We start from the raw sequence: 14,455 nt of genomic DNA, 5'->3' as shown, positions 1-14,455 counted from the left end.
CATTTAGTACTGCTGTAGTAAATGCTAATTAAAACTAGTTCATACGTTCACTTGGACTCAATCTTGATCTTGTGAAGCAGCTGGAATTCCAAAGTTCAAGGTCACTATGAACATTTTTGAAACTCTGGATTCTGTGATATCTCAGGGTTAAAGTTTGTCACAAACATTCACTTGGACTCACAGATCAAACTGATAGACAAAGAGATTTACGTCACTCAAGCTCAAAGGTTAAAGTGAAAGCTATGTTCATCTATTACAACAGTCGTAAATGTCATTAAAACCGGTATAAACGTTCACTAGGATGAAAATACAGAAGTGAATAACTTCAGGTTCAGGTGAATTAAGACACAAAAGACAAAAAATGATCGGTCTCACGGATGAACGGGTGAAACTGACACGTGAGACTAATGAGCGTAAACGGCAAAAAACATTTCTCTACAAACACAGTTTATTAGCCAGTGATGTTTGTATCGATCTTGGACGGATGAACGGATGAATTTGCAGGATCCACACATTTTTAGAACCAGTTTGATCACAGACTTTGTCTCCGAGGAGCTGTAGAGACTCAGAGTTCACTCGTCCTCCAGGCTCCAGGACGCCGCTGCTGTGTGTGTGTGTGTGTCTGTGTGTGTGCGTGCGTGTGTGTGTGTGTGTAGCTCGGGTTTCTCTCTCTGGGTGTGGAGCCGTGTGTGTTGAAAGCTTCTCTTCCTTGTTTTGATTGGGCGCAGGGAGCGGCTCAGACTCTCAGACTCGGACTCTTCTGGAACGTGTCCTCCTGGGACGCGGAGGACGGAGATGAGTGAGGAGTCTGTGATGATGATGATGATGATGATGATGGGGATTAAGACAGATAAGGACGCAGCCAGGCGTCCTTTGATGTTTGTCCTCCGGGGGGCGGCAGAGGTCACACAGAGGACAGTGTTAATCCTTTTTGTCCCAGTGTTTAAACTTTTATTTTAGGAAGGTTTTGTCCATCTTGTGTTGCAACAATCAATCGATTAATAATCAATTACTAAACGTCGATAACAGATGAATCAGCGTCATTTCAGCCTCGTGAAAGTCTAAAAAGACCCTGTGTTGTTTTTTTTACGTTTAAACTTAACAAAGATAATGATAACTTAATATAGAAAATGTGTCAAAAATGGAGGGAAACCAGGAGGCCCCGCCCACATCACACACACACACACAGGTTTGAACAGCTATTCTTCTGAGGACTCTGTATTGACTAAACTAAGCCTCATCCATAACTAGTTAATGTCTAACCTTAACCACAATTCAAAATCTTAGACAGTTTCTCAGAGGTGAGGTTCTCCCTCATCAGAACCAGGTTTTGGTGTCCATGAGGACTACTGGTCCTGAATATGAATAATATAAGTCATAAAATCCTATTCTTGGCGTAAGAACATGGACCTCAGAACTTGACCTCAGGACAAACCTGACTTCTGGACAGTGTCTGTGGTATCTGCTCTTCGTCTCCCTCTGGTGGTGAGAGGATGATGAAGAGTAGGGTGGACAGACCGGAGCGTCTCGCTGCTCCTCGCGTCCACACAAACACTGAGTCCGTTGAGCGGAGACGGGAACCAGAGGCGTCTGCAGGTCCTTCAGCCTCCAGGAGAAGGTGTTGAGATGTTCGTCTGAGGCGTGGACGTCGTCTTCGGGGCCAAGAATATAATGTCTGGAGACGGGGGTTCTCACAGGTGGAGCCTTAACGGGTCCAACGGTCCAACTTAAAGCATTCATCATGTAAAATTCAAGAGTAAGGAACACGTGGAGAACAACAGTTTGTCGAAATGCTTCTGCTTTGGAGGCGAGAAACGGGTCAAGGTCAAAGGAGGTCACAGAAAATGATTTTGAGAGTAGAAGAGAAAATACATTTGAATTTTTGATCACATGCGTGACATTAATGCTGTGTTCCATTTACATCGGAACTCAGAAGTGCATAATTTGCAGGGTTTTTTCAAAAATGTGTGACGAGTTACAGGAGAAGGAATGAAGAGGATCAAAATGACAAAGATTTTCCTGTTTATTTTCCAGTTGTCGTCAAGTTCGATGACGAAAAACAGATGTTTTGTCCGTTTGTGTTGTTTGTCTCTGCGTTGCTGTGTCTTCCTCTCGTCCTCCTCTGTCTTTCGTCTCCTGTAAAGTCTCGTTTCGTCCAAAAGCACGCGCTAATTGAATGATTCGTCACAATTATCTCCACAAATGCGCGTTAATGGATTCACGTTTGAGTCTCGAGGGGCCGACTTCCTGTCGCGTAACGCGGCCGTTGATTAGCGCTAACAGAGCGGGACGTGTCCAGGTGAGGTTCTGTCCAACAACAACAACAACAAGGACGACGACGTGTCTGAAGAGTCCGGCAGACGTGACGTTTTCCAGGCCACCAACGAAGAAGAAGAAGAAGAAAAACCAGCAGCGGATTCATTAATGAAGAGCAGTTTATTCAAGAAAAGTGGAGAAAACGATGATCAAACATCACAACATCTGGACACGTTCACTTTAACCGCGATGACGTTTATAGTTTAATACGTTTACTTAAGTCAGGGGGAGAGGATGCTTTGGAGCAGATTTAGCGACGAGCTCATTTCCATCCAAGTAAACACAGCTTTCTCTTCTCAGGACGCTGCGTTGACTTCCATTTTATTTGATGATTGTTATTGAAAATGATGTTAAAATTTGACAGGAACTGAGAACTAGAGATTCTCATCGGGATGAGCAGGAAGGACAGGATTAGGATTAAGCGAGCATATTGGACGGACAGCGTGGGTCGGACATTCCCCTAACCCTAAAACCAAGTCTTAACCCTAACAAAGACCTTTAAAATTTGACAGGAAGGTCTAAAGACAGGAGGTGGAGCTGGAAATTCTTGTAGGGAGTGACCAGGACAGACAGGATTAGGATTAAATGAGCATATTGGAGGGACGGCGCAGGTGGGGCAGTTTGGAGATGAAGTAAGAGAGTCATGGTTGACATGGTTTTATTTTGGAGAAAGGATGTTGAAGCCAAACAAAGAGGAACCGAGGAAGACGACAGGGAAGCCGTGGTGTTTTTGTAGTTAATTTACTTCAAAAATCCAGTTATTAGTTCTTGTTTTTATGTCGACATTCAAACAATTTCTGCCAATAAAACCTCCTCAATGTTGCACACTGCACCTTTAATCTGCAGTCACATCCTGACTCTCCTGGTTTTCCTGGCGCCGTGAACACAGAGTTGTTGGGTTTTTTTTTTCTCTGTCTCGTGTCAAATGTCGTCGCTGTCTCTGTCCCGAGGACAGTCCTAACTGATGCGACAGACGGAAAGTTCAAAGTCCTCCTCCACGTCGCCGAGCGTCTGACAGCGTGTTTCATCGCGGATGAAAGCCGCCTGGACCTGGATCAGGACGGGGGAGGAGGGGGAGGGGGAGGAGGAGTCGTCAGTTCATCCTGACGCTAACAGGCAGCGCTCTGAGACGTTGCGTTTAATCAAAGTCAACGTGATTCGCGATGAGACACTGAAGTGTTCGTCAAGGCCCGGTTCACTTCTCCTCGATGATTCACCGACTTTCACTGGGATTGGTTCTGTCAACCTGAAGTCACGGAACAGCGTGTTACTCTGGAAAAGAACAACTCTGCTAGCTGACGTCACACAACTCCCATTATGCAACACTCGGAACCGAAACGACGCCATTTTGGCAGGAAGCCTGTTTTTTAAATCCAAAGACCTCTATAGCGACAGCTTATACGCCACGTAATATGTCGGCCGACTTGTTTTGTTCTTCGCCAGCTGCTGATAGATGTTTGCTCACCAGAATGACGAAACACTCGGGACAAGAAAAAGGAAAACAAAGGTCCTGAGACACAGCAGAGGTGGATTATTGACGTACAAGAGCTAGCGTAGAAGACCGGTATCGAAGACAACTGAAGGCTGCTCAAGGACACATCGATATGTAGACTAGCAGAACCAGGAATCAAACCCTCAACGTAGTGATCCCTTTATATCAGGTCCAGACTCCAACGCAAACTAACTTTAAAGCAGAACTATGCAGGATTTTACCCCAATTTAACAACTTTAGAGTCATTACGATGGTTGGGGGGCCGTCTCCACTGCCCCCTACTGTCTCTTAGCGGAAAACCAGCTTTGCAAGATCAGGTTCACCGACCCGGAGTCCCACCCTTAGAACCAGGTCTTGCGAAGTCTTGGGTACCATCTATAAGTTCAAGGCTAGGGGGCAGTATAAGGGTCCTAAATATTCAGTTTGTCGAGTTCTGCTCAGTCTACGTGGATTTAAATGAGTGTCTGAAAACTCATTCCCTTGTTTACCTCAGATGGTTTCAGCAGAGGCTCAGACCTCAGATCGGCCTCCACCACTTGTCCCTGTGTTCAGGACAGGTCATTGTCTCCACTCGCCGTCCTCCACCTGCAGCTGCTCCCACGCCGACGCTCCTTCAAAACCCTGTGAGTTTCGTGGCTTGAGGCTTCGCCACTCGTTGACCGTGGAGATTCTTGGAAGAGCGAGGAGCCACAGAAGCTCCCGGCCTCGTCTGACCACAGAGCAGTAAACCTGGCAGAGACCGAGACCAGACTGTGGTCAGCGTCAAGCCTCAGAGCTGCAGTCAGGGCTAAAGAGGAGCGACACACTGACAGGAGGTCTCACTCTGATCCCAAAACAACTCACCAGCTGTTCACTGATTCCAGAATATGACGCTTAAAGTTTACAGTTTGACTCTTGGAATAAACCTGGGTCATTTAAACGTGGATCTACATGTGGAATTTTGTGGAATTGTGTGGACACACAGATGTCAACTGCTGTAAAACACCAAAGAAGAAAACTGTCCGGTGTCCACAGACAGATCATACAGATGTCCTACAGTCCTCACAAAGACATGGAGAGCGATGATGTCTTTATTTGCTCACACCGGGACGTGATTATTTCTGTCTCGCTTGTCTTTTTCACCCACGTCAGGGCGGTGTTGGTGCGGTTTCACCGTGTTACGGTCGTTAGCAGACCTGCACCTCATTAAAAGCTTTTCATCCCCACTACTTTCAAACAGGAAGCTCAGCCTGGTCCATTTAACAGGCGTCTCACAGCGAGCGAGCTCCGCTGGGAGGCTCTAACCTGAGAACACTTCAGCGTGTCCTTTAATTCCCACAGTAAATGCGCGGCGTTCACACTGAGCGTCTTTGTGTGCGACTGATTTCTGACTCTGTAACCAGTTTCCTGTCAGGAGTGCTCTTTAAAGAGCAGCTCGCGAATAAACGAAGGGGGCGGGGGGGGGGAAGAAGTGGCCGTATATTAGAATTTAATTAACCATCAGAATCATCATTTCTCTGCTTGTTTGCTTTGGACGTGGACTCTCGTGTCTGTAATGATTTTACACACGTTTATGACTTTGTGACTCAATGTTTTCCATCGCTGAGTGAGGTCTGACTCGCTCCCGCCGCCACCCACCGCTGCGTCTCCTGCTCGCAGGCTCCGCCCACTCAACTCTGCCCGCACCTCCACCTCTGCCGCTGCGGCCGGGTCCCAGCACGTCGCTGCGTAACGAGCCCACATCGCGTCCTAATGAGCTTCCACTGAAAAGTGGCAGCAAAAACACACGACGTCTAATAAATGATTGGTTTAATAAAACCTTGATGCATGCAGCGCAGTTAGTCAACCGCTAACAGCGAGTTAGCGGCCGTTATGTTGCATTCCATAATCATTCATGCAGCTTCTGGCGCGTTCAATTTGTGGTTGGAAGTCGGGTTTCCAAGTCGGAAAGACATACCACATTCCATTTACATCGTAACTCAGAGCTGAGAGCTTCTGAAGTTAAAAAAAGCACAAAAAACAAAAACGTTGCTAACAGTGTTTTGGGGGTGGAGCTTTGACGACGAAAGAGCTGACAAGAGTGGGCGGGGTTCGTGGGCTGTAGCCTGCTAATGCGCGTTTTTCGCACACTTATTCTGCGTTCCAGTTGTAGTTGGAAGTCACATTTCCAACTCATGGACGCAAACATATCCCGGGCTAACCTTGTTAGCAATACCTATAAATACCAACGTTCTACGTGGTATTTTTTGCGCACACAAACAGCTTGGGAACATACAAAATTAAACAGTATTATGTGTACGACTGAAGTAGCATGGGGGTGGTGGCGAGCCCAAAACCCGTTAGCAGTTCCATTCGCATCGAAACTTGAAAGTCGCACGGATAAATCCAGTTAACAGCCTCACTGAACAAAATCTACGCACCTCACTCTCCCACACCAAAGTCCATTGAGAAAATCAGTGATTTTAGCTCGCGGGGACACAGGAGCAGCTGGTCTACTGCCTCGTGTGGTCACTTTGTTACCGAAATAAACCCGAATGAAGGATTTGAAACACCCGAATTTATAAAATAACACATGTGAACTTAGTGACAGAGGCAGCAGTGGATCAACAACTCCTGTATGCTGTAATGTTAAAATAACTGATTTTCTCTATGGACTTTGGTGTGGGAGAGTGAGTGCTTTACAAAGTGACTTTAATTACAGGTAAGGTGCCACCAGGTGTCGCCCTCCCTGTGGTGTGTTCACGGACAGTGCTGTACCTCTGACTGAGGGTGCTTTTAACGCCTGATTCAGTCATGCTTTAGTCAACACTGCCACCGTGTGGACATATGGTGCAGCAGCATCTTCTAAAAAAAACAAACTGTTTCATTTGATGTGGGAAGTTTTGTTATTTTGAATTAAACTTAAGTTTAGAATGTATCATAAATATTTATGCCATTATATCCAAGATGAAGGAATTTGGACTTATTTATGTATTTTTTAAGTTTTTATTTTCTATTGTATTGTCTTTTGTATAATTGTGAGCCTCGCGTCATTTTACCGTTATGAACAAAAAACACTAAATCATACTATTAACGAGTCGTTTTCGTCAACAAAAATTTGATTTAGAAAAAATTTACTTTAAAAACACATTTTAGCCTTTACAGCTCCTCATATGCATTTGATTTAATTTATGATGTTACAATAGTGACACTTTTATTTCACCTAATTCAGATTTGAGATTAATCTGATATACACACACACACACACACACACGTAAATACTAAATATTTTCAATCCTCAAACAGATGCCTCCTTTAAGCTATATGTTCACACGTTCATTTCACAGACTAACAGGAAACTTAAACCACTCACTCTCCCACACCAAACCCCATAGCGAAAACCAGTGATTTTAACACCACAGCACACAGGAGTTTTTGATCACTTAAGTTCAAATGTGTCATTTAGTGACTTCGGTGTTTGAAATTCTTTGTCCAGATTTACCTCAGTGGCTCAAAGTGAGCACACGAGGCAGCAGTTCAGCAGATCAGCAGCTCCTGTGTCGCCGCGAGCTAAAATCACTGATTTTCTCTATGGACTTTGGTGCGGCAGAGCAAGTGGTTTAAAAAACCTCACTTGACTGTTGAAGTCATTCTTTCGGATTTGTTTTTTGCCAACGTTTGTCAGTGAAAATAAGTCAGTGCAACATTTTCTCATCTTGAACAGAATCTTTATTGTTTCCCGCACAGACTGTACTTAAAAACACAACTCTATGTATGTACGTATATTATATATAAGTACACAAATACTAATCGACAACATTACTCTGAGCACTGACAGAAGGTTAGAGCCCCTTAAATGAAACCAGGCCTCTCAGACGTGTTGTCGTGCTGTATATTTATGTAATAAATGCATTTTCTCATGATTGAATGTGTTGCTTTCTTCTTCTTCTTCTTCTTCTTGTTCGCAGCACACTGGCATATCTGATATGACCTACCCGCACATTCGGTACATCTCATCTAGAATGACTGGCTTTGGAAGAACCTATGAGGTGAGGACTACGTTTTGTTTCTGATTGTTTTAAACTTCTCTCAGCGCGTTAACATGACGTCTGAGGTTATTGTGCTAGTCCGACTAAAACTGGACTTTTAAAACACATGTGATTCTCAACTACAATTATAGCTCCATTCACCTTTTTCTCCATGTGCCTCAAAAGAGTAATACCTATTACAGACTGGGATTATCAGTAAAGTAAAGCAGTAAGAATTACATGTAAACTACATCTTGATTATGATCACATTTAAACGATCCAGTTGGCACTCGTTGTACATGAAGACAAATGTACGTGCACAGATGGAAAGCCCTGATGTCGGTGTCACAGCGTTGTTTTTAAACCTCTTCCACCAGGACCTGCTGCATTTAGAGGAAAGACTGGGGACTGTGAACCGAGGAGCCTCTCAGGGAACCATAGAGAGGTGCACTTACCCACACAAGTACAAGAAGGTGAGCACCTGTGAGCGCGTGTGTTGCTACTGTTTGCACTGTTGTAGGGTTGACTGTGCATGACTGTTGCAGTTTATTCTGGGACAGAGTGTGCATTGGTCTTTTGTGCTCATTTTAAACTATAGTGTCTGTTACTGGAGATTGCAGCTGTGAAGACCTTGTTGGGGAAAAGTTTTCCTTAGAGGTTTCCAAATGTATCTAAACAAGCAATCTAACACCCTGCCACCCAATACAGAAGGTGTTGGAGAGAGACATTGACCAACAGTTAACCCCTGAAGCTTGGGCGTCTATTGGGAAAAATATGCACGCAACCCCAGAATCGGTGAGAAATAATGAACAAATCAATTTGGAAACATGTCTCTGCTCACATGTACAGTAGATGTTAGTGTTAGTCTTTGGGGGCCAGGGAATTCGGCTAATGATTTAAAGTAGTAGTTTAGCAGCAGTAGTTTAGATTTAGAGAAGATTGAAGGTTTTTTTGTTTTCAGGACAAAATGACCATTCTCTCTGTCCCCTAAGGAAGTATGTAATGTTTGTACTCAGTGTAATTTTCTCTTCATAAGCTACACAATAGTTTTTACACGTTTAATCTAAATCTAATAGTGACACAGTGTTAGTTCAGCAGTTGTTTACGCAGAGTTTTTAGAGATTGCTTGACTGACTGACGTCGTGTTCCCGAAGTCACGAGTCCAAACGTTTCTCACCGACAGAGAAAGCTGCATGATAAACAAGAGGAAGACGAGGGAGCCGACGAAGACACGGAAGAGAAATGCACCATCTGTCTGTCCATACTAGAAGAGGGCGAGGATGTCAGGTAAATGGTTCCCCTCCTGGGAGTTGGTGCTCACAGTTTTCAGGGTCAGGTGGCAGCTGCAGTTCTTCTCTTCCGTCTCTCCCTGGAGATATCTTTATTTTTTCTTTAACCCGTGGGTAAATTAATTTAGCAGAAAAAACCCCAGAGTGCCGTAAAATGAACGTCCTCAAGGAATTGAATTTTGGCACAGACTCAGGTTTTTTAGGAGGACGCTCTGCCCCCTGTTGGCAGCACATGAGATGATTAGTGTCACATTTGAGGATTTCACTGAATTGTTCACAGTCGAGACTTATTTTCATAAGTGAAGGTGTAGAAATGTATGAAATGGTTCTGTTTGTTTCTTTGGTCTTAAATGGTTTATCAAGAAGTTTAAGTCGTGAGTATTTAGAGCATTTTTAGTTTTTAGTGTTTATCTTTATGACATTAAAGCAACACACAGTCACACAGTAGAATCATGTGGTCAACAATGAGATTAGAATCCCGTCTCTCACAAGGTTAAGTTATATCTTGTTATTGAAGAATCAACATTAACATTAGCAGCATCTTATCATCTCCTCCATGGTCAGTAAACTACATCCTCAGCAAATGTCATCAACCGCCATCAAAGTGTGGGAAGTTATAATAAGTAACTATAATAATGATAATAATAATAATAAATGTGTTATTCTGATGAGCTGTTAACTGTTACACACAGTCTATAAAACACGCGCGCATGTGTGTGTGTGTGTGTGTTCTCTGCAGACGTCTACCATGTATGCACCTCTTCCATCAGCTGTGTGTGGATCAGTGGCTCCTCACCAATAAGAAGTGCCCCATCTGCAGAGTGGACATTGAGGCGCAGCTGTCTGCTGAGAGTTGATGCTGTTTTTATTTTCTAACAACCCTTTTGGTTGAAAGTTTATTTTGAGATCATAAGAATTTTCTCTTCAGTACTGCAGTCAACCAAAGATGGCATGAATTACCTGTGCAGCTCCATGATGAGAAAATGAAGAAGAAAAAAAACAAAGCATTGAGCCTAGAGTGCCAGCTATCACATATTACTACAACAGCTACAATTCTCCATTAAGGGTTTAAGATTTTATTGTATTTATAAAGCTTTTATGTAGCTTTGATCGTTTCCTCAAGTGTCATTTTTGTTTCTTGTTTCTCTGCATGTTTCCTTGCGATGCATTTCTTTGCACATATAACGTGGGCTGAACACAGCCTAACCGTCTGCAGGTGAGAATAACTGCTCTAGTAAAGATGCATTTCTGTAAACTCAATGCCTTGCTTTACTAGAATAGAATGTCAACCTTCAGTTTTTTTTAAAAAAACAAAACAAATAACATTGCAGGATTCATTTTTACCAACCATTGTATTGATTAGTTTATGTTTAGAAGATGTGGATTGTTAGTGAACGATGTTTTTAAGTAAATCAAGACATTCCTAACTAGGGAAATATGTTAACAGATCAGCTGCTGTATTAGTGCACACCCAGTATTTCTAGAGTGGAAATAAACTCCTCTGTTCACCTTCCTCCCAGAATATGCACATGCTTTGCTCCAACGACACCTCCCGCTCCTTTATTTGACTAAAACACCACCACAAACAGAATGTCGCCTCCTTCTCTTGACTGTTCTTTCTAAACTGAATGATTTCTGGGATCTGCTGTGAATCGTCATGTTGTTGGGCTTTCCCTGCAGACAGGCCTGTTACACTTAGCTTTCTGTAAGATGATCTCAGGTCTGCGTGTGTGTGTGTGTGAGAGTGAGTGAGTGAGTGTGTGTGTACAAAGTTTTCGCATGAGCCTGCAACCTGGGGTCACTGAGTTCATTTGATCCTGGCAGTGGTGTTCAGAGGGAACACACAGCTCACTGTGGGATTTACTGTTTGTTCTCTCACTTCAAACCATTTTTAAACACCTGCCCCTTTTGTCTGTCTCTGTAGTTCGGGGCAGCGGCGTCCATTTTGCTGCTGTGGAAAGTAAAACACTAATGCTGTTGACGAACCCACTCGCATAGACTTGCACAAGAGAGAAAAGTCGTGAATATGTGCTGAGGCCGTGAAAGTGAGAGCAGAGGAACGAGTGTTGAAATGCAGTACTTAAAGCAGGTATCCATGCATTCATTAACATTAAGGCACGAGGATCATATTCTGTGGGATTTATATTAGTTTTAAAGAATAATAAACTTGGAATAAATCTAATCTGGTTCCTTTCATTGGTGTCGTACAGTTCAAACATCCCAGACACTTGCTCCAACATGCACTAAAATAGGCTCTCTGAATAAAAGTTCAAAATCAGTTGGGTTACATAGAATTTAGAGCTTTGAAGGTTTTTACATGATTAAAACAAGATTTCTGATGTTTCAGCTTCTTAAATGTGAATATTTTCTTTCTTTCTTTCTTTCTCCATAAAACAAAGAAATCATTCAAAATGAATCATTTTGTTTTGTGGACAAAAACAAGACATTTTAAGAACATCATCATTTCCAGGTTTGACAAACACTGATCAACGTATTTTAACGATTACTCGATTGTCTCGTGAAAATAATCGATTACGACAGTAATTTGCATTAGTTGCAGCTCTAGTAGAATTCTTGTTAGTATGTTGAGTATTACACTAGTTCCATTGACTGATTTTAAAATGTGATTATCTATTGCTTTATCCACATGATGGTGGCAGGGAGATAGCTGACATGTTTATAATATTTATAAATTAACTTTGGTTCTGAGAAACAATGATTTAAATCAGATATATAACTTTAAAATAAAAGAATATTTAAGACAGAAATTCAAGTGCAGTGCAATTTATTTATTTATTTTATTGCATTTATTGTGCAAATATAGACAAAGTAACAAATGAAATAAGACAGACAATAAATAAACACATGTACATTACAATGTCTGTTTTTTCCTCAGAGCTGCTGGAGATCCTGCAGGAGGAAGTCAAATCTGCTGACTGCTGAAGTATTATGGGCTGTAATATAATATTCATGTGGGTCCCTGGACTCTCAGGATCATTAAAGGAGTTGAATTAAATGTCTGATAAACTGGCCAAAGAAATGATGAATATGTTGACGTCACCACTCTCTGTACACCGTGGCGTTTCCTCATAGAACAAGATTTAAGATTTAAGAGTTCTATTTGTCACATGCATGGTTTCACTCATGTAACCCACAGTGAAATGTAGCCCTGACTCTGAGGCTAATACTGTAAACATGCACGGATGTAAAGGACTATAATAACAATAATAATAACTATAATAATGTTTTAAGAAACTATATTGAGTACTCTTGTATGTACAGAATAAACAACAGCAAGTAGAAACAAACAAAAGAGTCAAAGTGACAAATGATGCAGTTTTAGCAGCAGTAGTACTCAAGGTGTGTTGATTAATGTTTATATTGTGTTATCCATGTTGTGTATTGTCCACAGCTGTGGTTATTTTCTGGTCTCTGTGTGTAACAAGATAAAGGGACACAATGTTGTGAGACTTTGTGATGGGGAAAAATCAACAGTTGTGTGGAACAACTGTGACTGTAGAGGGCAGCAGCAGCATTATAACTGTGACTGTAGAGAGCAGCAGCAGCATTATAACTGTGACTGTAGAAAGCAGCAGCAGCAGCATTATAACTGTGACTGTAGAGGCAGCAGCAGCATTATAACTGTGACTGTAGAGGGCAGCAGCAGCAGCAGCATTATAACTGTGACTGTAAAGCAGCAGCAGCAGCATTATAACTGTGACTGTAGAGGGCAGCAGCAGCATTATAACTGTGACTGTAGAAGCAGCAGCAGCATTATAACTGTGACTGTAGAGCAGCAGCAGCAGCATTATAACTGTGACTGTAGGGGCAGCAGCATAACTGTGACTGTAGAGCAGCAGCAGCAGCAGCATTATAACTGTAGAGCCAGCAGCAGCATTATAACTGTGACTGTAGCAGCAGCAGCAGCAGCAGCAGCATTATAACTGTGACTGTAGAGGCAGCAGCAGCAGCATTATAACTGTGACTGTAGAGCAGCAGCAGCAGCAGCATTATAACTGTGACTGTGAAAGCAGCAGCAGCAGCATTATAACTGTGACTGTAGCAGCAGCAGCATTATAACCTGTAGAGAGCAGCAGCATTATAACTGTAGAGCAGCAAGAGTAGAGGCAGCAGCAGCATTATAACTGTGACTGTAGAGCAGCAGCAGCATTATAACTGTGACTGTAGAGAGCAGCAGCAGCAGCATTATAACTGTGACTGTAGAGCAGCAGCAGCATATAACTGTGACTGTAGAGGGCAGCAGCAGCAGCAGCAGCAGCAGCATTATAACTGACTGTAGAGGGCAGCAGCACCAGCATTATAACTGTGACTGTAGAGAGCAGCAGCAGCAGCAGCAGCAGCAGCATTATAACTGTGACTGTAGAGCAGCAGCAGCAGCATTATAACTGTGACTGTAGAGGGCAGCAGCAGCAGCATTATAACTGTGACTGTAGAGGGCAGCAGCAGCAGCATTATAACTGTGACTGTAGAGAGCAGCAGCAGCAGCAGCATTATAACTGTGACTGTAGCAGGGCAGCAGCAGCATTATAACTGCAGAGCAGCAGCAGCAGCATTATAACTGTGATGACTGAGCAGCAGCAGCAGCAGCAGCATTATAACTGTGACTGTGAGAGCAGCAGCAGCAGTGATTAGTGACTGTAGAGCAGCAGCAGCAGGACTGTAGAGAGCAGCAGCAGCATTATAACTGTGACTGTAGAGCAGCAGCAGCCACTGCAGCAGCAGCAATATTATAACTGTGACTGTAGCAGCAGCATTATAACTGTGACTGTAGCAGCAGCAGCAGCAGCATTATAACTGTGACTGTAGAGAGCAGCAGCAGCAGCATTATAACTGTGACTGTGTGACTGAGAGGGCAGCAGCAGCAGCATTATAACTGTGACTGTGAGAGCAGCAGCAGCATTATAACTGTGACTGTAGCAGCAGCAGCATTATAACTGTGACTGTAGAGGCAGCAGCAGCAGCAGCAGCATTATAACTGTGACTGTAGAGAGCAGCAGCAGCAGCATTATAACTGTGACTGTACAGCAGCAGCGGCACCAGCAGCAGCAGCAGCATTATAACTGTGACTGTAGAGAGCAGCAGCAGCATTATAACTGTGACTGTAGAGAGCAGCAGCAGCATTATAACCTGTACAGCAGCAGCAGCAGCAGCAGCAGCATTATAACTGTGACTGTAGAGAGCAGCAGCAGCAGCAGCAGCATTATAACTGTGACTGTAGAGGGCAGCAGCAGCAGCATCATTATAACTGTGACCGGAAGTCATTATTAGAAGAAGAGCATCTTTTTTTACCCACTTGTTATTCCTCCACAGCACGAGGCGGCGCGTGGCCTCAACGGAAGCCAAAATAGACA

General features: G+C 43.2%; 1 protein-coding gene across 2 annotated transcripts; it reads left to right on the top strand.

The window, feature by feature from the left end:
- The first annotated feature begins 7,712 nt into the window (after positions 1–7,712).
- On the top strand, positions 7,713–11,265 carry LOC122760918 (E3 ubiquitin-protein ligase Arkadia-like). 2 transcript variants are annotated; one of them, XM_044016119.1, is made up of 5 exons: positions 7,713–7,815; positions 8,172–8,267; positions 8,503–8,589; positions 8,978–9,081; positions 9,823–10,596. In XM_044016119.1, exons 1-5 carry the CDS (start codon positions 7,753–7,755, stop codon positions 9,938–9,940), a joined length of 468 nt encoding a protein of 155 aa, XP_043872054.1. In that variant the 5' UTR covers positions 7,713–7,752; the 3' UTR covers positions 9,941–10,596. The 2 variants fall into 2 exon arrangements, with proteins under 2 accessions (XP_043872054.1, XP_043872055.1); XM_044016120.1 differs by lacking the exon at positions 8,503–8,589 and having other exon boundaries at positions 9,823–11,265.
- The last annotated feature ends 3,190 nt before the right edge of the window (positions 11,266–14,455 follow it).

This window comes from Solea senegalensis, unplaced genomic scaffold, assembly GCF_019176455.1.
Source record: "Solea senegalensis isolate Sse05_10M unplaced genomic scaffold, IFAPA_SoseM_1 scf7180000014183, whole genome shotgun sequence".
NCBI classification, from domain to species: Eukaryota; Metazoa; Chordata; class Actinopteri; order Pleuronectiformes; family Soleidae; genus Solea; species Solea senegalensis.
This window is presented reverse-complemented; position numbering and strand designations above follow the sequence as displayed.

What these genes read in the sequence shown, in the direction of transcription:
- LOC122760918 (XM_044016119.1), top strand. Translation starts at nt 7,753, where the DNA reads ATGACCTACCCGCACATTCGGTACATCTCATCTAGAATGACTGGCTTT. An exon ending in GCTTTGGAAGAACCTATGAG is followed by an intron (nt 7,816 to 8,171) that starts GTGAGGACTACG and finishes CTCTTCCACCAG; the next exon opens with GACCTGCTGCATTTAGAGGA. An exon ending in GAAGAGGGCGAGGATGTCAG is followed by an intron (nt 9,082 to 9,822) that starts GTAAATGGTTCC and finishes TGTTCTCTGCAG; the next exon opens with ACGTCTACCATGTATGCACC.